General features: G+C 50.5%; 2 protein-coding genes across 3 annotated transcripts in view; both read right to left on the reverse strand.

Annotated features, from left to right (window-relative positions):
* The window catches only part of ZAN (zonadhesin), a 38,433-nt gene extending 29,256 nt beyond the window's left edge, over positions 1 to 9,177 (reverse strand). Inside the window, 12 exon segments of the mRNA XM_072751280.1 lie at positions 369 to 453; positions 727 to 995; positions 1,537 to 1,668; positions 1,776 to 1,854; positions 2,046 to 2,137; positions 2,470 to 2,634; positions 4,574 to 4,726; positions 5,962 to 6,049; positions 6,235 to 6,506; positions 6,668 to 6,814; positions 7,637 to 7,689; positions 9,161 to 9,177. Coding sequence (XP_072607381.1) covers positions 369 to 453; positions 727 to 995; positions 1,537 to 1,668; positions 1,776 to 1,854; positions 2,046 to 2,137; positions 2,470 to 2,634; positions 4,574 to 4,726; positions 5,962 to 6,049; positions 6,235 to 6,506; positions 6,668 to 6,814; positions 7,637 to 7,689; positions 9,161 to 9,177 — 1,552 coding nt within the window.
* Positions 9,178 to 16,860: 7,683 nt separating this feature from the next.
* On the reverse strand, positions 16,861 to 21,289 carry EPO (erythropoietin). Of its 2 annotated transcripts, none has more exons than XM_072751506.1 (5): positions 20,840 to 21,289; positions 20,168 to 20,310; positions 19,848 to 19,934; positions 19,422 to 19,601; positions 16,861 to 19,260 (listed from the first exon to the last, which is right to left on the reverse strand). In XM_072751506.1, the coding sequence occupies exons 1-5, from the start codon at positions 20,850 to 20,852 to the stop codon at positions 19,108 to 19,110; spliced, it is 576 nt and encodes a 191-aa protein (XP_072607607.1). In that variant the 5' UTR covers positions 20,853 to 21,289; the 3' UTR covers positions 16,861 to 19,107. The 2 variants fall into 2 exon arrangements, with proteins under 2 accessions (XP_072607607.1, XP_025875249.2); XM_026019464.2 differs by having other exon boundaries at positions 16,861 to 19,263.
* Positions 21,290 to 22,516: the final 1,227 nt, after the last annotated feature.

Here is a 22,516-nt window from a genome sequence, read left to right on the forward strand (position 1 = left end):
CACACCTCTCCTACTTCCAACCACAATCTTCACTCACTTAACAAATACTCAACAAACACTGCTCCTAATATATGCCAGGCATTGTGCCAGATACAGGATACATAACACAAACAAGATGTCGGTCCTCCCTTCAGGATTGCCATCTACTAGGCAAGGGGTTGTGGATCCAACCACAGAAATTCATGGCCTCAAAGTCACATTCACTTAAGCAAGCATCCTGGTAAGACCAGGAAGACAGAGGTGGGCAGAACATGGAACACAAAGCTGTGCCAAATCTCAAGCATGAGAGAGAACTTGATTTTCAACAGTCTAAGAGATGGTCATCTCAGAGTCTGGCCCTCTTTCTGGGGCCTTGGGTTTTGTCTTACCTCGACAAGTCCCGTGATTGATCAAGATAAACCCCACAGCAACAACAAAGGCAGTGTTGGTACCCCGGATGGCCTCAAGTATCAGCTGAAGGTAATGAAGGACAGAGAAGATGAAAATGCAAGTGAATCCCTGGCAGCGCAGGGACTCTCCTGGACAGTCTGTTCTCTGACAGAAGGTCAGCTTGTTCTGGCCCCAAAACCCCACTTTGCCCCCACTGATTCTGAGGAGTCAGATAACCTCTCTGCTTGGCCCCCTTTCCAGAGGCCCACCTTCTCAGCCCTCATGGCACCCAGGCATTAGCTCCCCCTCACCATGTTCCACACAGACACTGACAGGGCCACTCTCTCTGCCTCTCACCTGCATGGGCTGTTGATGCCCCAACGGGATGGTGACAGAGGAGTTCAGCCAGTTGGGACTCTGAGACCCAATGCGGTGCCAGAGAGTAGATGGGGCACTGCCCGCAGGACTCTCCAGCAGGAGACTGAGCTTAGTGCCCTCTCCAAGGCCATACATGTGGTAGGCAAACTCCACACAGATCGCGCCCGGGGCACAGAAGGGCCGACTCACCAGTCTGAAAGACTGGCCTGCCACAGAGAACTTGTTAGCCTCCACGTAAATATAGGGACCTTCAGGGGAAAAAAAGACAGGAATCAAAAGAAGGGGAAGATGACAAACCTCCACAGGACAGTCCAGTGTTGTTTTCTCTCTCAACACTGTGCTTTCCAAAGAGAGTTGGATAGAAACAACCAAACTCCCCACTTTACAGCATGTTTTTTTTTTCCCCCTCCCTGCTTGTTTTGGACTTCTAACTGAAGAAGGCAGGATCAGAAAGAAAGGGAAACAAACCAGCAGCCCAGACTCCTTTGCTGGCTACACCAGGAAACATCTTGACCGAAAATGAGATTGTGGATTTTGAAGCCCTGGGCTCGGTGAAGTGAGATGCCTGCATTTTCTGGGGGTTTCAGTGACCACACAGCCATGAGAATCTTCAATTTACTTTACTTCTGTCATCTCCGTGGCCCGGGCCCTACGACAGCTTCCCAGCAAACACCTGCTGGCTGATCTTCACCACCTACAATGTCTTGTTCAATCAATCACACCAGCCAACCCCCTAGCTGGGAGAAGATTCAGTAATTCATCGGCTTGAGGGATCCTCAACCTCCTCACCTCTGAAATTGCCTGCACCCTGGATGTGTATATTTTTATTTCCTCGGGTCCAGTGTCCGCCATCCCCTGATACCTGGGCCCAGTCACAGAAGGGATGGGCATCATCTTCAAAGTCACACTGAGGAAAGCCCTCTAGGAGATCAAAACAAGAGATGTGAGCAATTTGGGCCATGCTCTCTATTGCTCCCCGGTCCCACCCCCGGACCAGCAATCTGGTCCTCCCAGGGCCTTGCTCTCACCCCCACAGGGAGCAATGCTGATTGCATCCACTGCCACAGCTGGCTCTGGGGTCTCTCCAAACACACCCACCACGGTGAACTGGAGAGAGAGAGAGTAAGGGGGCTGGAAGTGAAAAACCAATCCAAATGACCCAATCCCCCCCGCCCATCTAATTTTAACTCTATTCAGGAACGCAGGCACCCTGCTCCCAGTGTCCAGACCCTCAATCCATTTCAGTATCAGAGGTGCCTACCATGTGCAAAGAGTCCTGACCTCCTGCTCCTCTGTACCTGAATTTGTCCCTGGCCTGTGTAATTGACGGAAACAGGCTGCCAGTTGGGTCCAGGTTGTCCTGAGAAGAGAGTGTGTTTCCGGATGCTGCCTGCAATGGAAGGAATCCCAGAGAGAATTGACTCATTTAGGGGACTGAAAAGTGACTTCAAACCTGTACTTGGAAGATGAATAGTAAAGGGAATATTTGGAAGTGTATTCTCCTCTCCCAAATGCAAGCACATCCTTCTCTCTTACTCTCCTGGCACTTGTATCTGTTTTCCCAGAAGCCACTGACCTGGCTCCCTGATGCCACTCCATGGAATAATCTTGTGTATATCCTAGATTTCCCTAGACCCTGAGGAATGTCCCATATTTTCCTGTCAACCCAACCCTGGGAGATGAGCCTCAGGTCAATGTAAAGCCAGCAACTGCCAGTCTCACCCAAGATGGCAGCATAGATGGTGAGGGCTGCACCAGGTGACTGGCCACGGAGGATGTAGTGGAAGGACAGGCTCATACAGCCAGAGGAATGTCTCAGGGGGCTCAGGAGGACAGATTTCTGCCTTGGTTTTGCATTCTTGGGGTCCAGGAGCATGTAGAAGCCACCTATGAAGTAAAAGGCCAGTAAGGTGGGGTGGCTGAAACTGAAGGAGTTCAGCACAGGGGTGGGGCCCCGTGATGGCAGGGGTCCTGGGCCTAGGCAGCCCCAAAAGCTGCCTAGGATCAGCCAGCACTGAGGTGGGCCTACATCTGGCTGAGGCCTTGGAGCCTTCCAGAAATGCTTGGCAAGACTGATAAGGACGCAGACACTGCCATATGAAATGCAGCATCCTCTCAGAAGCAGCAACCAAAGTCTTGTCCCTTGGGTTCCGATGCTTTAGGTCACCCAGAGTCATATCCTCTTCCTTTCTTGACCCACTGGACATAGTTGATTCACACAGACTGGTGAGAAAAGAATGGTCCGGACACAGAGAAGTAGGCATCTCCTGACCCCACCAACCCCAGCAGCTCAGACAGCCAATCAGCCTGGACCTCACTCCAGGGATGCAACTGGTAGCGGGGGGGAGGGGAATAAGGCTGTGCAGGCAGGGTGCTGGGTCCTGACTCCCACGTGGTCCTGCCTGGGCTTCGGGAGGGCAGAAAAGAGGAGTTGCTGGGGTGAGAGGAATGGGGAGAAAAGAGAGGCAACAACAGGGAAGGAGGAAGAAGGGGAAGGAAGGAAATGGTAAATGGTGAAAGAAAATGCAAGGAGGACATTGCTGGGATAAGCTGGTTGGTGGAAAGAAGTGGGAGGGAAACAAAGAGAAAATGGAAAAAATAGAAGGGGCCAAGAGGGAAAAAGAAAGAAAATTAAAACAACCACCACCAACATTTACTGAGGCCTTTGGTTAAGCATCCTACTTTTGATCTCAGTTCAGGTCTTGATCTCTATGCTGGGTGTGGAGCCTTACTTTAAAATGAAAGAAAGAAAAGCCCAGCCAAGAGCACAGTGAGGTGGTGGGAGGAAAGCGGGGAATAGATGGACATGGATGCAGTGGGAGAGGAAGAGTATCGCTCGGGAAGCCCCCTAAATGGCCTCTTTGCCTGTACAATTGGCTGTTCTCTTCAGTGGATTCTCAACACAAAAAACCCAGACCAGGTGATGCTTTTAAACATTTTAAGTCACTCCTCTGCTGCAAGTCCTGCAGAAGCTCCCCAACTGCATCCACAGAGAATAAAAGCCACTCCCTCCACGATGACCTTTAAGGTTCCACGTGATCTGGTCTGGTCTGGCTCCATGTGATCCCTCCTGGGACTGGTTTGAGCTCCTGGTCTCCATCCTAGTCACGTGGCCCCTTGCCCTATCTGGCACCTCCTTCACCCCCAAGCCCACTGCCACCTCAGGACTTTTGCATGGACCTCTGCTTAGAATGTTCTTTCTTCCCCTCTGTATGTACACTTCATCACTTCCTCACCTCCTACAAGTTTATGTTCAAATATGACCTGAATGAGACCTACCCTGACCACTCCATTTAAAACTCACAACCCCCTTATCCCTGCATTCCAAACCCCTTATTTTGTTTGACTTTTATTTTTCCAATCCTACTTCTCACTTTATCATTATATAATTTATTTCTTTACTGTTTCAGGAACCATATTCCTCTCATGTCCTGCCATTCCTAGTTTATTTTGTTAGCCAATCTACCTCAAGGGCCTGGGGCAGCACCAGGCATATCATAGGAGCTCAATAAACGAATGAATGAATGAATGAATGAATGAATGAATGAACAAATACATGAATACATGAATGGATAAATGGTTTCAGAGAAAGATGAGGAGCAGACTGTGTTGGGTCTGCCAGGTAGAGTTTATGGGATGGCAGTGGGGGAAGCTGAATGTGCTTTCTGCTGAGTAACTTGAGCTGACAGAGGTTTGAGGTTGCTGGGGTTCAGCGGAGGCCATCCCAGGGCAGGAATTGCATGGTTGTCAGGCAAACATCGTAAACTCCTGCAGAGGTCACTAGAAGCCCAGAATGTCAAAAGGCAGAAGTGTGGCCATTACTCACTACCAGGGCTAGAGAAATCATCTTCAGGCCCCACGTTTGGCACCTTGGACGACCCTTTCTTCTGGACCCACTTAGCACCAGAGGCTGTCGGGATCCAGCTCCAGCCACAGAGATCATTTGGAATGTCGAAGCTACACGTTTGCATCATGCAGACTGAGGGGACAAAGAAGGCAGAAGAGAGGATTTAGATTTTTCTAGGAGGATGCAGCTCCAAAGAGTATGCCTCAGCTTGGGGTCAGAATTCTGAGTCCCAGTCTGTGTCCTACTCTGAGCCAGGGTGGGCTTTTGAGCCAGATACAGCCTCATCCCTTAGTGGCTTATTCCTGGGAAGATTCCTTAAGCTGCCCATTAATTTCCTCATCTATAATTGGGAACAGTACCCACCATTGAAAATTAGATCATATGGGGAGAGCAGCTAGCATTATCCTATGTGAATCTGGAGTAACAACCAGAGTGACCAGACATCCAGTTTTGGCCAGGAACTGAGGGTTTCCTCAGATGCAGGACTTTTCAGTGCAAAAAGAGGGACAGCCCAGGGCAAACTGGAATGGTTTTTCATCTAGAAAAGGTATTACCACAACTCTGTTTTAAAAAGAGGGATCCCTGGGTGGCGCAGCGGTTTGGCGCCTGCCTTTGGCCCAGGGCGCGATCCTGGAGACCGGGGATCGAATCCCATATCGGGCTCTCGGTGCATGGAGCCTGCTTCTCCTTCTGCCTGTGTCTCTGCCTCTCTCTCTCTCTCTGTGTGTGACTATCATAAATAAATAAATAAATAAATAAATAAATAAATAAATAAATAAAATAAAATAAAAAATAAAAAATAAAAAGAACCTCTAGGGCAGTCCAGGTGGCTCAGCGGTTTAGCGCCGCCTTCGGCCCAGGGTGTGATCCTGGAGACCTGGGATCAAGTCTCACGTCGGGCTCCCTGCATGGAGCCTGCTTCTCCTTCTGCCTGTGTCTCTGTCTCTCTGTCTCTCTCTCTGCCTCTCATAAATAAATAAATAAAATCTTAAAAAAAAAAAAATCTCTATGGGGCACCTGGGTGGCTCAGTCAGGAAAGTGTCTGTCTGCCTTCGGCTCAGGTCATGATTCTGGAATCCCAGGATGAAACTCTGCATCGGGCTCCCTACTCCCTGTTCCTTTTCTCTCCTCTCTCTCTCTCTCTCTCTCAAATAAATAAATAAAATCTTTTAAAAAGAGAGAGAAAAAACCCCTCTCTTTAGGTGTGGCTGCTTTCAGGATTCAAAGTATGAGATGTGGAGGTAGAGGGAAACAAGTAGCCTCAACTCTGGGAGAAAGCAGCGTCATGGTTGCTGAGCTACTTTTGCCACCCTGGGCAGATGGTAGAGGCAGAGACAAAGAAGAGACCTTCGGGGTCAGGGCCTTACCCCGATTGCAGGAACCCCGATGGATAGAGATGGCATCCAGAGAGATGTCCAGGTATGCCGTGCTGCCCCTCATTCCTTCAAACGTCAACTGTGGGAGAAAGAAGGGGACCACCCACCATGTAAGCTCCTTTGCCTCAGGCTCCCAGTGTCCTTCCTGAATTCAGATGGCCCAGCCCTGTGCCCTCTCTGTTCTCTGGTCCTCCTGCCCGCCCCTCTCCCCTTCCCCTCCAGCTGGATTCCTATGGGGGTCCAAGGCTCTGCCCTCACTCTCACCCGGCTGGGCAGGACAAGTCCCATAGGCACGGTGACAGCGGTGGGCATCCAGGAGGGCCTCTGGGTGTTAATGTGTTTCCAGAGCAGGCTGGGGTGCTTTTTCTTGGTGTCCCTGAGCAGCAGCAGTTTGAGCTGGGCTCCCCACGACAACCCAAACATGTGGTAGGCGAAGTACACACAGAGGGGACCTTGCACCCATAGTGGGGGGCTGTGTAGGCGGGCCACCCCGCCACGGTGGAAGGTGTTCGAGTCCATGTGCAGGTAGTGGCCCTCTGGGAGAGGCAGAGCCAAGGAGGGTGAGGAGGTCCTGCCACCCCTGAGGGCTGCCCCCCCCACCTCCTTTCCAGGGTCCCGGCGTCCACTTCCAGCTGCCTCCCTTCACCCTGTGCTCATTGCCTGCCCAGCCATCACCCTCAACCTTAGGCTTCCTCACCTCCATTGGGGTACCCCCCGGGGGGACCGGTGCTGCCAGTGGGGGAGGGCCCACTGGTTCGAATCCAGTCCCCGTCATCTGTGGACTCTTGGGTCCAATCACAGAGGGGTTTGGCGTCATCCTCAAAGTCACACTGGGTGAGAATAGCTGGGAAGAAAGGGCCACTTTGAGGCCAGGACAGGGGAAATGGCCAAAGCGGGGTTTGGGGGGTGGCTAACCTCAGGGAAGGCAACCACAAGGAGCTTTAGAGTCCAGAGCAGAACTTTAGACAAGAGAATCCAAGAAATAAGAATCTCTTAGGAGGGGGCACCTGGGTGGCTCAGTGATTGAGCCTCTGTCTTTGGCTCAGGGCATGATCCCAGGGTCCTGGGATGGAGTCTCACATCAGGCTCTCCACAGGGATCCTGCTTCTCCCTCTGCCTGTGTCTCGGTTTCTCTCTGCTGTTTCTGTTCTCTCATGAACAAATAAATAAAATCTTAAAAAGAAAAAAAAGGGGGGGCAGCCCTGGTGGCTCAGCGGTTTAGTGCTACCTTCGGCCCAGGGCCTGATCCTAGAGACCCAGGATCGAGTTCCACGTGGGGCTCCCTGCATGGAGCCTGCTTCTCCCTCTGCCTGTGTCTTTGCCTCTCTCTCTCTCTCTCTCTCTCTCTCTGTCTCTCATGAATAAATAAATAAAATCTTTTAAAAAAAGAATCCCTTAGGAGAATTTCAGGGCGGAGGACAAGGCAGAATGACTTCTAGGACAGAGGTTGCAAAGTGTGGTCCCAGGGGCTGGAATCAGCCGGGCAGACAGGATTCGTTCCGGTGCAGACAATTTGAGATTGTTAATTTGAATGAGACTCTTCCAGGTAGGGCTTGGACTCCTACTCCTGCATGTTTTCCCTCCAGCGTCCGTCATCTAAGGCCTGCCCTGGAGGTGGCCACACTGGGAAGGAGAGGAATCTGAATGGTGCTGGTTTCCAACTCACAGTTATCCGCAGAGCTGCGGTCACCTGGCTTCCAGTCCGGAGGCTTCTCTTTCCTTGGCGTTAATTGGGAGAAAAAAAAGAGGGGAAAAAAAGAGGAATATTTATCATTATCAAGAACCATAAGCCTTGATGATTGTGAGCTTTCTGAGTAGTCACGGGTGGAAGACATTTCCTTTCGTGTTAGCCATATTGTACCAAATTGCAGGCAGCGGATGTATATTTACTTCTCTTCTTTAAGATTTTCTTTCTTTTTTTATTAAGATTTTAAAATTTTACTTATTTGAGAAAGAGAGAGAGAGAGCTCAAGCAGGAGGAACAGGAGAGGAAGAGGGAGAAGCAGACTTCTTGCAGAGCAGGGAGACCAATGAGGGGCTTGATCCCAGGACCCCCTCCCCATGATCATGACCTGAGCTGAAGGCAGACACTTAACCAACTAAACCACCCAGCACCCCTTCTTTAAGGTTTTCAAAATGTCACCCAGCCTCCTCACATTAAATTCTCATCTATCTCCTAAAAAAAAAAAAAAAGGAAAAACAGGGCAGCCCAGGTGGCACAGTGGTTTGGCGCCGCCTGCAGCCTGGGGTGTGATCCTGAAGACCTGAGATCGAGGCCCACATCGGGCTCCCTACGTGGAGCCTGCTTCTCCCTCTCCCTCTGCCTATTTCTATGCCTCTCTCTCTGTGTATGAATAAATAAATAAAATCTTAAAAAAAAAAAAAAAAGACAAAACATCTCCCTTCCAAGCTCCTCACATGGCCTCTGGTTCCCTGGGTTCATCTGTGTCTGAGGTGGCGTGCGTGGTAGAGCCGAGCTCTAGAAGGAACCTATTCCTATGTATGGAGATTCTTGAGGAGTACTTAAGTGTTGGCACCTGGGGAAGCTCCTTCCTTTGGGCTGAGAATGGGGACTATGTGAGTCCCATGCTGCCGGGTGGGTGGCAGGGAGTTACTGCCCCAACTACAGGCTGCTGAACACAGAGATGAGTAACAGAGGGGGGAGCCTGGGTGGCTAAGGTCATGATCCCAGACTGCATTGGGCTTCCTGCTCTGGGGAGTCTGCTTCTCCCTCTCCCTCTGTTTCTCCCCCTGCTCATGCTTGCTTTCTCTCAAATAAATGCAATCCTAAAAAATAAATAAATAAATAACAGAGGGATGGCCCTTTCTCCCCCTATAGGAACACCAAGCCATCCTTCATTTCTTGCTGCCTCTACCTTGAAGTCTCTTATCTGCTGAATTTGCCCTGGGTTCAGCCCATTTTTTGAGGACCCCACCTCTCCTCTCTGTTTCCTTAGCTCCTTGCCTCCCCCCTCTGTCTCCCATCTGGGCTCTGTCCTGTTCCCACTGAGCTTCTCACACCCCTAAGTTCCAGGATCTTGGGCTGAAGGGCTCCCCCCACCATTCCTGTTCATCACCCTCTTCCTCCATAGGGCTGTGCCCTTCATCATTACCCTGCTTGCACCCCTCTTTGGTTTGCTCCTCGCTCTCCCTCAGAGCCACCCCTGATCATCCCCAGAGCCCAGCTTACCTGACAGGGGTAGGCATGTGGCCCTGGCCCCAGGCAGCCCCCACCAACAGCACCAGAGTCCAGACTGGAGGAGCCATGCAGAACCTCAGAGGCGGTTCTCAGGGGAGAGGGGGAAGGTACAGTGAGCCCAGGCCACTTTATCCACCCTTGACCCTCCTTGCTTGACAGCCTTTGAAGGATGCCATGAAAACTGGACAATCAGAGAACACAGGAATGCTCTGGGAAATGGAAACTACCAGGGTGGAAATTTGAAATCCAATGAAGAGAAATGAAATGAGAGCGGAAGAGAAGGAAAGCAAGAAAGACAGGAGAAAGAGACTCGGCAGTCTGGGAGGTCTAACATCTAACCAAAAGAGTTCAAAACCGAAAGGACCAAAGAGAAGAAATGACTTAAGAGAAACCACACAAGAAAATTTCCCGGGACTGAGATACAAGTCTCTTGATTAGAAGAAGTCTCATATGATGAATGCAAGGACACCCACGGAAGGCATATCATGAGATTTCAGAGAAGCAAGGAGGAAAGAAAAAATCCTTAAATCACTTTCAGATAGGAAAAACAGGTCACATACTAAGGATCAAGAATCAGCATGGCGTCAGGCTTTTCAACAGCAACCGTAGGTTCTAAGAGGCCGTGGAACATTGTCTACAGAATTCCAACAGAAATCATTTCAAACCTAAAATTCTATAGCTGGCAACAGTAGCAAAACAACTGGCAAATCAAATAAAGTGGGACTGGAAACCCTGATTGGTAAAGGATAGAAAAAGACAAGTCCCACGGGAAGATGTGCCACCAGCCAGTAAACATCGGAAAAGATGTTCTGCTTCACTGGTTATAAGGAAATGCTAATCAAATCTACAACTATCACACTGGCCACCATTTAAGAGATTGAAAGCATTGAGGGTTGGCCAGGATGTGGATAGACAAGCTCAAATACATTGATAATAAGACCGTAGGTTGGTGAAAACTTCTTGGAAAGTAATATGACAGTGGCTGTCAAACTTTCTAACATGCGTGGCTTTGACCCCACCTTGCCTTTTTAGGAATCTCCCCACAGAAATCCACGTGTATTTGCCCAAAGCTGGGTGCATTTTAAAGACGATTATTGTGGCATTGGTTAAAATAGAAAAAAAAAATCGAGATTACCTAAATGTTGACCAGTAGATATGAAGTTGGATCATAGTCAAGGAATATTTTTCATATGAAGGAATAGTAAGTAGGTATTAAAAAGAATGAAGCTCCCCAAAAATTAAAAATAGAACTACCGGGGCACCTGGGTGCTCTGTGGTTGAGCATCTGCCTTCAGCTCAGGTCGTGTTGCCAGGGTCCTGGGATCGAGTTCCACATCAGGCTCCCCGAGGGAAGCCTGCTTCTCCCTCTGGCTATGTTTCTGCCTCTGTGTTGTCTCTCATGAATAAGTAAATAAAATCTTCAAAAAAAAAAAAAAAAAAAACCAACTAGAATTACTGGAGGGTCCAGCAATTCCACTTCCCAAAAGAATTGAAAGCAGAGACTTGGAAGAGATACCTGGACCCCCGTGTTTATGGTGGCATTATTAACCAAAGCCAATAGGTGAGAACAACCCAAAAGTCCACAAAACAAACAAAATATGGTGTTTCCATACAATGGAATATCATTCAGCCTTTAAAGTGAAGGAAATTCTCACACATCCTACAGCATTGAGAACATGATGCTAAGTGAAACAAGCCTGACACAGAACAAATATCATATGATTCCATTTACATGAGGTACCTACGGTAGTCCAACTCATAGAAACAGAAAGTAGAATGGTAGCTGCAGGGAATAGGGAATTAGTGTTTAATTAGGACAGACTTTCTGTTTGGGAAGATGAAAGGGTTCTGTGGATGACCAGTGGTGATGGTTGCACAATATGAATGTACTTAATACCACTAAACTGTATACTTAAAGATGCTTAGGAAGAGGGGCACCTGGCTGGCTCAGTTGGGAAAGCATGAGACTCTTTATCTTGGGGTTGTGGGTTCAAGCCTCATGTTGGGTGTAGAGATGACTTAAATACATTTTTAAAAACTTAAAGGGATCCCTGGGTGGCGCAGCAGTTTGGCGCCTGCCTTTGGCCCAGGGCCCGATCATGGAGACCCGGGATCGAATCCCACGTCGGGCTCCCGGTGCATGGAGCCTGCTTCTCCCTCTGCCTGTGTCTCTGCCTCTCTCTCTCTCTCTCTCTCTGTGACTATCATAAATAAAAACTTAAAAAAAAAAACTTAAAAAAATTTAATGGTTAAGAAGGTAAATTTTATATTATGAGTATGTTGCCACAATTTAAAAAAATCATTTCAAAAATATTTACTTGAGAGCAGCCTGGGTGGCTCAACTGTTTAGCGCCGCCTTCAGCCCAGGGCATGATCTGGAGACCCGGAATCGAGTCCCAAGTCAGGCTCCCTGCATGGAGCCTGCTTCTCCCTCTGCCTGTATCTCTGCCTCTCTCTCTTTCTCTCTCTCTCATGAATAAATAAATAAATCTTTAAAAAAAAACACAAACACACAAAAATATTTACTTGATGTTATAACACTGTTTGTCAAAGTTTATTCCTGACTTAAAGAAAAAAAGGATGATGGTAGATCAGTATGTTCTGATCTGGAAAGACCACCTGCACATGTTGTTAAATGAAAGAAGCTGAAGAGTCCAGGACACAGGCAACAGGTAGGACAAGCCAGCTCTGGGAAGGGAAGGAGCGAGGGGACCCTTGCCAAAGCATGTTTAGTGGCCTCTGGTTTTTGTTTCTTTATTTAAAGATTGTATTTATTTATTTGAGAAAGAAAGAAATGGAACACAAGCAGAGTGGGGGTGAGGGGCAGAGGGTAAAGGAGAAACAGACTCCCCACTAAGCCGGGATCCCAACATGAGGCTGGGTCCCAGGACCCTGAGATCATGACCTGAGCCAAAGGCAGATGCTTAGGCAACTGAGCCACCCAGAAGCCCCTGTTTGTTTTTCAAATATTTTTTTAATTTTTTACAGATTTTATTTATTTATCCCTGAGAGACACACAGAGAGAGGCAGAGACATAGGCAGAAGGAAAAGCAGGCTCCCTGCAGGGTGCCTGATGCGGACTCAATCCCAGGACCCCGGGATCATGCCCTGAGCTGAAGGCAGACACTCAACTACTAAGCCACCCAGGCATCCCTAAAGATTTTATTGAAGTAATCTCTATACCCAATGTGGGAATCAATAATCCTAAAATCAAGGGTCGTAGGCTCCACTGACTAAGCCACCCAGGCGCCCCTAGAGGCCTCTGTTTTACCTGTGGAGTAGGAGGCAAGTGGAAAAAGCTCTGGTGGCAAGCAGGCCACAGCAGTACCCCTTTCAGAGAGGCCCCCATGCCACTCCCGCCACAGCCAACTCACCCTTACCTTAGCTTGTGCTCATGACAACCTCCGTCCTCTGGCCCACGCCTCCTTACCTTTCCCCACCACACTTTACCATCATCAGGGCTTCTCTCCACATGCATCCCTCTGAGGGGCTGACAACAGTGGCCAGGCAGATAAGTACCTTGGTGGGGAGTGTGTGGAGGGGTCCCTGGCCCAGGTCACTGGCAACATGAAGGGAAGGCTTTCGAAAGAGGTGACACTTGAGAGGCTTTCTAAACCACAAAGAGATGGTAATGAGGCAAATAAGTTGGGAAGGCATATCCAGGAAGAGAGAATGTTCCAGGCTTAGAAGGAGCATGACACTTTTAAAGAATGGTGGGGGGGGGGGGGCCTGGGTGGCTTAGTCGATTAACCATCTGACTCTTGATTTCAGCTTAGATCGTGATCTCAGGGTCATGAGATCAAGCCCCTGTCCAGGTCTGCGATCAACATGGAGTCCACTTGAGATTCTCTCTCCTCCCTCTGTCCCTGCCACCCCCCGCCCCGACCTGTGTGCATGTGTGCACACAAGTCCTCTCTAAATAAATAAATAAATAAATAAATAAATAAATAAATAAATAAAATCTAAAAAATAAAAATAAAAAAGGAATGGTGTGTGTGTGTGTGTGTGTGTGTGTGTGTGTAACACTGGGAAGAGGTAGGGCCCTGTCTTGAAGAACCTTAAAAGCCTTAGCTTTGAGGAGCCATCAAAAGTTTTTAAGCAACCAGGGTGACTTGATCTGGCTTGCATTTTCCAAAGGCCGCTTGGGGGATCCCTGGGTGGCGCAGCAGTTTAGCACCTGCCTTTGGCCCAGGGCGCGATCCTGGAGACCCGGGATCGAATCCCACGTCAGGCTCCCGGTGCATGGAGCCTGCTTCTCCCTCTGCCTGTGTCTCTGCCCCTCTCTCTCTCTCTCCCTCTCTCTCTCTCCCTCTCTCTCTGTGTGACTATCATTAAAAAAAAAAAAAAAAAAAAAAGGCCGCTTAGGCAGCCTGGGCAGATATGGACCAATGTGGGGCTCACTGGATGGAGCTGAGGAGATGGGAGAGGAGTCTGTGAAGGGTGGGAGATGGTGGTGTAGTTGGACGCTAACATCAAGACAGGAGGAGTGGGGACATGAGTGGATCAAGAGCTTTCTGGAGCCAGAAATAGCAGTACTTGCAGCCTAAGCTAACTGAATGAACCTCTCATGTCTTCCTCATTGCAAAATTATTGTCCTCATTTTCCATGTGTAGAAACAGATCTCCGGAGAAGTGAAGTCAGTTGCTCAGCAGGAGAGCACAGTGCTGACAGTCCCATGCTGTGTCCTACAGAGTCCCACAGTTCTGATGGGAATATCCAACAGAGATCAGGGTCCACCACCGCCCCCCTCCCCGCTGCCCCCCCACCCTGGCCAGAGCAGCTCTGCTTTGAGTTGTTTCATAAATGGCAATCCTACATAAGATTGCAACTGAAGGGTCGTTTTGCCCCTTTAAAAAAACACTGTTGACCTCACGGCACACACAGTTTGTATCTAGGCTGGAGGGCCAGTCAGCGGCGAGCTGGTCTATCCTGTCCAGATTTCCCATAGGCAACCATACCCAGGTGTTCCTAGAAACCTTCAGGCTAACCCCCTACTCTATCTATGCCTGGGGCACTGGGCCTTTGCCCCTGACAAACGACAGTGATGCCTGGAACAGTCATTCTTACTAGCTGTCTGGGAGAAGCTGGCACAGTCATACATCAAGTATTGAAGAGAGAAGTCCTAATCACCCTCACAGTCTTGGGGACTCCTGCCCAAGTGAGCACCAATAGGATCATGTAGGGGGTCACACCTGGGGAGAGAGAGATCCTCTTCCTCTTTACATCAAAGGGGGGATGTAAAGGATACCTAGCCTCGATGCTCATCTACCCTTCCTCCATCCATACCCAGTTAGGATAGCAATCAAGAGAGGAAGAGAGCCAGGAAATGGTTAACCTGGGGAAAAGCAGCAGAAGCCAATTGATCCACAGCCCCTCCTGGTTGGGCAATAAGTCCTCTGAGGGCTGCTTTTGCTGACCTCTCTTTGGCGCCACAGACCCACAGAGCAGGACAGTCACAGCTTCCAACCTGTCTGGGGGTGGGGGTTGGTACACAAGGCAGGACAGGACGGGATGGCCATGTGGAAGGGAACCACCGGGCTCTGCATTTTGAGGGGTTGGGAATGCACAAGGCCCCAGAGGGTTTGTCAGTTGTAAAGCCTAACAGCTGTAGGAATAGGTTTGAGGGGCCCTGGCATGTGGAAAAACCTGGGGAATGCTCCAGAGAATTAAAGCCACTCTTGGCTTTGCTGTGTTTCCACTTTACTCACTCTGGGCCTTAGTTTGCTCTTCTGTAAAATGGAGACACTAGCCCAGCTAAGTGTTTTTATTTTTTATTTTTTATTATTTTTTAAAGATTTTATTTATTTATTCATGAGAGAGAACAGAGAGAGAAAGACGCAGAGACACAGGCAGAGGGAGAATCAGGCTCCATGCAGGGAGCCCAACGTGGGACTCAATCCCTGGTCTCCAGGATCACGCCCTGGGCGGAAGGCAGGCGCTAAACCGCTGAGCCATCTGGGCTGCCCACAGCTAAGTGTTTTTAAAAGCAGAAATTATGTGTGGGTCATGTAATTGTTTTACTAATCAATTTTTAAAAATCAAGGAGCAAGAGTTCATGGATACTTGAGCATGGCTCACATAAGTTAGGAAACCATAGTACCGTCTGCTTTTCTGTTGCCAACAATCTTTCATAATGTCATTTTATGATGGAATTTTGGAAAAATTAGCCTCGGCCAGGTGGAAAAAATATAGTTAATATTCAGCTTAGATCCCAAGGTCTAAGAGGTCCCATTTAGCTAACTTAACTCCAGCAACACTGTCTGCTATGGTGAGAAATGGATTCTGAGTAGTTCCAGGAAAATCTTAGGTGACCTGTGGGCTGGGATCAGGGAGGTGCACTTGGTCAGCCTGATGCTCAGACCCAGGGAGATGATTTGGGCCAATAAGCATCAGTCAAGGTGAGAGCTAGGGCTGTAGCTGGGTTGGCCCCTGGTACTGGGAGACTTCGGTGGTGGGAAGGATAGGAGGTACCTTCTGCCAGGCCAGGGGAAGAAGTGGGAGCCCAAGGCAGGAGATGGAGTGGGGAGGAGGTTGGTTTGTTTTTTAAACAGATTATTTATGTATGTATGTATGTATTTATGTATTTATGTATTTATGTATTTATTTATTTATTTATTTATTTATTTATTTATTTATCTGGGGGCATCAGAGGGAGAGAATCTCAAGCAGACTTCCCACTAAGAGCAGGCCTTGATCCCACAACCCATGAGATCATGACCTGAGCCGGAACAAGAGTTGCACACTCAATCGACTGAGCCACCCAGGTGCCCCTTGGGGAAGAGCTGATAGTGAGAGAAGAATGGGCCTTAAGTCTGGTTGACCTGGAGCTGCTTTCTCCCCTCCAGCCATTCCCTCTACTTTTCTTTCCCAACCATCCCTGCTTCTGGTAGAAAAGGGAACATGAGTTGGAGAGCCTGGCTCCTGGTCTTTATATTCTTCTCAGTGTCTTATAGCTTGGACAAGGCCCATAATCTCTGTGGATCTTGGTTTCTGCCTCTGCAAAATGGAGATCCTCTACCATCTCTGCCATCTTCATGCAGTTAGGAGAGCAAATAAGAAAATGCCCAGGAAAGCACCTCCTAAATCACAAAGCACTTTACAAACAGAAGGCATCTCCATTAAACAATTATGTAACCCACTGACTCAGAACTGGGTCATACTGGTGCCTGGCCTGCCAAGAAGTCCGAAGAGCTGGTTCCCTCATTTGCCTGGTGGAACTTAGTTTTATTTTCCTTATCTGGCAAATAGAGATGATACCTAAGTCCTCTCAGTTTCATGGACTTGTGGTGAGAATCACAGCAGATCATGCAGGTGCCAGAGTTTAATCTGTCATGAATCATAATAATAATAGTACAGCAGAAACTTCACATTCCCAGCTCACATTTGAAGACCCTTTGAAATCTAGCAACACCCTCCTTGTGTATGTGTGTTCTTTTCGCAGGGACTTGGGCCCTTGCCAGGTCCTTCCTATCCAGGCCTGTCCACATGCAGTCACATATCAAGCTGGCTATACAGTTAATGAGTTCATGTTGTTTTGCCTCTGGGAGGAATGCCTGCTCTTGGAGACACAGGGCTGAGAAAGACACAGGCTGTCATTTCATGTTTTCCTAGTACTTAGTGCAAAGGCTGGCACACAGTAGGCACTCCATAAATGTGTAATAAATGAGTTTTATTTTTGATGTCTTAACATACTGGCCCAGGTCACACAGTTCAGTTCCATTAACTTCTATCTTCTTTTGTTTTTTCCTTTTTTTTTTTTTTTTTTTTTTGTAATAGAAAGCAGTAAGCAGTCTGAAGAGAAATCAAGGAATAAGGCAGATGGCCCTGACTTCTGGGGGGAAAAGAGTCAGGAATTGGGTGGGCAGGGATGTCTAGATGACACATCAGGCTAAGATGGGCTTGGAGGTTACGATTCCTAAACCTTGTGTTCAGGTCCTAGCTGCCATTATTTGCTGCATGCCTTGGACACCTCTCTTAGCTTCGATTTTGCCAGCGAGAGAGACAGATTCCTCCCTTACTGTTTCACAGCAGTGGGGCAAGAACCAGATGCCATCTGTGGAAACTGTAATACAAATTTTTATTGAAATGTGCAAAGAATAATCAAAGACCTAAGGGCTCTTTGACTTGTGTATTTCTCTAACATTTTCCAGTGGGGCCGGAAGAGGGCACTATACCCCAGGAACTGGGTTGGCCAGGCAGGGGAGGAGGGGGGAATTCTCCTTTGGGTCCACCTCTCCTTTGATTCCTCCCAACACGCTTGGCCCCTGCCCCCCCAGCACACACACACATATATATAGCACATACCATCCAATCCCCCAACCTACCCATCATTTGTCCTTCTGCAGATTGCAAAAATTCTTTTTCTTTTGAATATTTTCAGGGATGCAGGCTGACTTCTCTAAGTTTTGTGATATGAGCTGATCCCCACACATATGATAATGGCCAGAATTGGGCTCCCTGCAGGGAGCCTGATGCAGGACTCAATCTCTGGACCTGGGGATCACGATATGAGCAAAGGCAGACACTCTACCACTGAGCCACCAAGGCATCCCTCTGGGAAGGAATTTGAAGTGGAATGTTGGAGTACTGGGTAAAATTATTAGTAGGGATGGAGAGTGGGAGCTGAGTTAGTCTGTTCTGTGTCTTCCATCCCAGGGGAGCAGGGAGCAGGTAGGGGTTATGTGGAAGAATAAGCTGAAGAGGGAAGGGATAAGAGCTGGGGCCATTGGGGATTCCTGTTGTCTTGGCTTTGGGCAGTTTACTTCTTCATCTGTTCCATGGGAATGACAGTGGAAACTTTCTCATCAGGCTGTGCAAGGAATAAAATGAGGTCATGTAAGCGAACCACCTAGAATAGCCCTGGGCACAGAGTGAGTGCTCAGTGAGACCGCTTTTGGGGAACGTGGCTCCTTCTGCAAGTTTTGGGGTAGAGCATTAAGGGTGACCATCCTCAGGCAAGGAAAAGGGTCAGCTGGATTTAGAGGTGGCAAAGGCTGATGTGGGAATGTGGCTTTAGCCAAAAGCACTATGGAGAAGTGAGAAATAATAAGGGTCCAGGGTCCAGGACTGGGAACTCCCACCAGCCCCCAAAGGGGCTCTTCCTCCTGGCTCCTGTTTCCTTGATGGCAGCTGTACCTCACTACAGAAGGTTGCCAGCTGCCTACTGAGGAACAGCCTTGAATGGAACCACCTTATTGACCAGCGTGGGCAGAGCTTGTGGCCTCAGGCCCAGTGGGGTCAAGAGGTCAGATAGACCATGAGAGGCGGCACGTAGGGCCGACCCCCTCCACCTCTAGTTTTCCAGGACTGTGGCCTGCTGCCAGGGCCGGAGCAGGGCCAGGGAAGTAGGAGGCTCCCAGAGAAAACAGAAAAGTCAAGAGCCATGTTGTGGTTTCAGTTTTTGCCAATGAGATTGAAAAATACACAAAACTTGGACCCAATGAGAGCCAGGAGTCAGCCCCTATCCCATCTCCATGGCTCCCACCACCCTTTGCCCAGTGGGCTCTTGCTGTCATAGGAGACCCACGAGACCTAGCGAATTTATGGCTTGCCACCTAGATTCTCTAGCCTCTCCTGTCTCTCCCTGATAGGTGCAAAAAATCGGCAATTGCCCTCCAGCTTGTCCTGGCATCACTGTTCGGCAGGGCACCGAGGTGAGTCTCCCAAGCAAGGCTCTGTCCCCAAGTTTGAGCTGATTTCCTCCGAATTCCTCCTGCTTCGGGCCTCAGGCTGGCACTGTGACATCCTTAGATCTGATTTGAGCTCTGGACAGTTCCTCTGGCCCTTGAGATGTCACCACTGGCCGTGGAGTGTCCAAGGGACAGGCTGGTGCTGAGCAGATCACCCCTGGACAGGGGTCAGGAGTGGTGGTGCAGAGGCGTGGCCCAGGCAGTGGTAGTGAGTGAGGTGGTGGATGTGCCTGGGGTGGGAGCACCTGGTCACCTGTCTCCTCTTCTGCAGGCCTCCCCTGTGTACAGTGTCAGCTTTCCCCGGAGGAAATTGGAGTAGATTCGGAAAAGTTTGCACAAAGTATCAACAGTGAATGTTCGGAGTGGAGCAGGAGAGGCTTCCTCTGGAAGGGACATGGCCTCCTTCTGACAAGGAGAGAAGAGAAGGTTACCGAAGTGCCCAGGACCCTGGAGGGAGATGGGATGGAGGACAGAATTGGAGGGGGGATGAGGAGGTCCAGTGAGGTCTCAGTATTTCTTGGCAGGGCCCTCGGAGCAGAAGTGCAAGGGAGGCTTCTACCCACCTGGGTTCCCAGTGCCCGAAGCAGAGAGGTGAGGCTGCGCAGGCTGCTGACGGCTTTGTCCACATGCAGCTGCGGAGTCTCAGATGGCTGGGAGGTGTTGGCCAACAGGGCCTGACCCCGCAGGATGGCTTCTGAGAGCAGTGCCAGGCCCTGCCAGACTTCCAAGGCCTGCTGCCCAACCTAAAGGGAATGGTGACTTATAGTCAGTGGCCCAGGCCAGCCCCTCCCTCTCAGCAGCTCCAAGCACCAAGCTGAGCAAAGTGAAGGCTTGGAATCAGTTTCATTGAATGAATGAATTAATGAATGAACAAAGAACAAATGAATAAACATATTGCATTCAGCCCTCAGCTTCTTCTATGGTTCTCCCTCCCACCCCATCAGGTAAGCAAAACAAGACTGTCCAAGTAGAGGGGAAAATAAACTCACATCCATCCTCTTCCAGGTATAGAAATTAACCTTGGTGTCTGGGACGGTGATATTCTCACTGAAGCTGCAGCCTTGAGCACAGCCCATCTGAAATGCATGACCCCAGGTGGGGGGGAGGGGGGTGTCAGGCTCCCCAAGAGCTCCCTCCACCTTTGCCCCTCATCTAGCTTCCAGGCATGCATTGGGGGGGGCTACCACTTTTATCATTTTTCCTGAGGGCTCTGGCTTCCCATCTCCATCTCTGAACGAAGGGGCTCAGGTTCCCAGATCTTGGAGGACACCCCTGGACTACTGAGAATGTCCTGAGGTGGGACCCTCACCGTGACATTTTCGGCCTCCCTGGCCTCCAGGATGTATCTCTCCAGGACCCGGCTGTCACAAATGAGGCGACGGGGGGCGCCCAGGACTGGGAGGCCCAGAGGAAGCAGCAGCAAAGACAGCAAAAGGAACAGGGCAGGACATTCTGGAAAAGAGTGCCAGGCTGACTGTGTGGGTTTGGAGGGGCAGGTTCACACATCCCGCTCCTCTGCCCCCAGCTAGCCGCTCCCGACCCCCACCTTCCCAGCGTTCAGGTTCTGCCTCCCCTGCCTTCATTCAATCCGGCCGCTGCCGCGCGCACACCCCACCCCCCAAACTACCGGCATCCACTTCTCCCGGCCAAACTTCAATCCCGGCGTGACTGAGGCTTCCCCTCTGGCAGATCCCGGTGATTGCTCCAAGACCCAGGTATCAGCCTTCTCCCCACTCACGTGGCAGCCCCTCTTCTCCCTGAACCCCCAAACCGCATCCCCGTGTCCAGGTCAGGTTTCACCTTTCTTAGGGGCTCCCTAAGCCCTGCCGGCACGTGGGGGCTGCCCCACCCCCCTTGCCCTTCCGGGGTCCTTGGCAAGTCGTCGGTCCTTGAACCCAGCCACCTCGGGGCCCCAGCGGTAAATTCTTGCTCAAACAGGGGCCCGAGCGGGCGGGGGCTCCTCCGGCCGGCGAGTACTCACCGCACGCCCCCATCTCCGCGCCTCCGTCGGCCGCTCAGCGACCAGGGGCTCCGCCGGCGCCCTCGCCGGGAGCCCTCATCCCGGGAAGCGCGGCGGGGCAGGGCCGGCCCCACGGTCCGAAGGAGGGGGCCACCGTCCAGGGGCCGCCGAGCCGGGGTCGCGCAGAGCGAGCGCAGGGCTCTTGGCCAGGGTCCGCGAGGACAGGCGCGCGGCGACCGGCCGGGGTTGGCCCGGGGACTGCGGCTCGGCCGGGGGTCGGGGCTGTTATCAGCATGTGTGCGTGCGTGTGTGGGGGTGGGGGGCAGGCTGTGTGCGTGAGGGGTCGCCAGAGGTAAGGGCCAGAGGGGTCAGACCGGGGCAGGACGCCTGGGTCGGGGGCTCGCCGGGGCGGGAGCAGAGCGGCAGCAGGCGCGGCAGCAGGCGCGGAGCGGGACGCGGGTCCGCCAGTCTGACCCCGGGTTCTGGGAGGCGCGGCTGGGTGCGCACCCGCGGGAGGAGTGCCATTCTGGGAAAGGCCGGGGACCCCGATGCTCCCCGGCCCCCTCCCCCCGGGGGGAGGGGTGCGTCCCAGCCCTGGGCGGGGGATCTGAGCTGGGAGCGCCGGTGCCTGGTGCCTGCGGGGCAACTAGCCTTGGAAGCCGGGAAGGTGCGGGCAGAGGCAAGTTGCCTTCCTTCTCTCAATCCCAGTACTTGTTCTAGACGCCAGTATTGTTCGTGTTGAGGAATTTGATGGGGGCCCACGGAGTAAGAAATTTGGGGGGCTCTTCTTTCCTGGCTCTTTAGTTTCTAGGACTCTGAAAACTCAAAAATTGAACTTTTAAGGGCACTGGGCATATGGTATGTTGTGCAGGACACGTGTGCACTTTAACATCCTTTTCGTTTTTGGTTTTGACCTATGCTGTAGGATAGGCTATGTGGCAAAATTTGTTAGATGGTTCAGATTTACAGCTACGCCTTTGAGGCTTCTCGGAAGCAGAGAGGCAAGCTCCCTAGAGCAGGAGTCTGAGCCTGGCTGGCTTCACAAACCTTGGAAAGTGGTCTGTCCTGAGCTTCCGTGCCCTAACCTGACAAAGGGGGGTGATGAAGTCCCAGTTCCAAAGTCCTACAAATACAAGTGGTTATATATATATTCCCTCACTTCCTTCCCAGTTCCATGAGATTCAAGAATATTTTATTCCTGCAATCAATGCCATCTACGAGCAAGTCAGCTGCCTACACACTTTGCAAGGCAAAAAGATGTGTTTGAGAACTAGCTCCTGCCTCTTGGAGTTTGCAGTTTACAACAGAGATAAGATGGGTACACAGAGCAGTTGTGTGAGGACAGGGGTGTTCAGAGCCTAGCTGGAAGAATTTGGAAGAAGCAGAGCTCACTGTTAGCTGGGGGAATCCAGGAAGATTTGATGCAGAAGGTGACAGGAGCTCAGCCTTGAAGGTCTGGTAGGATTTCAGTGGGAGGAGATGTGAGGTGAGGATGAAAGTCATTCATCAAGGGGAAAGGAGGGTCAGGTGTGTCAGGGTGGGTGGGTGTGGAATGGAAAGGTGGGGGAGACTAGGCCAGAGGGCTGGTTAGGGAAGGGTCAGGTTGTGAAGGGCCTTGTATGACACTCAAACAATTTGGATTTGGGGAGCCCTGGGGGCGCTCAGTCGCCTGAGCATCCAACTCGGTTCAAGAGATTG

Source organism: Vulpes vulpes, chromosome 3 (genome assembly GCF_048418805.1).
Source record: "Vulpes vulpes isolate BD-2025 chromosome 3, VulVul3, whole genome shotgun sequence".
In the NCBI taxonomy this organism is placed as follows: Eukaryota; Metazoa; Chordata; class Mammalia; order Carnivora; family Canidae; genus Vulpes; species Vulpes vulpes.

Coding starts and splice junctions, on each gene's coding strand:
- EPO (XM_026019464.2), bottom strand. Junction 19,935..20,167: donor GGGAGGCCGAAAATGTCACG/GTGAGGGTCCCA, acceptor CATGCATTTCAG/ATGGGCTGTGCTCAAGGCTG. Junction 19,602..19,847: donor ATACCTGGAAGAGGATGGAT/GTGAGTTTATTT, acceptor CATTCCCTTTAG/GTTGGGCAGCAGGCCTTGGA.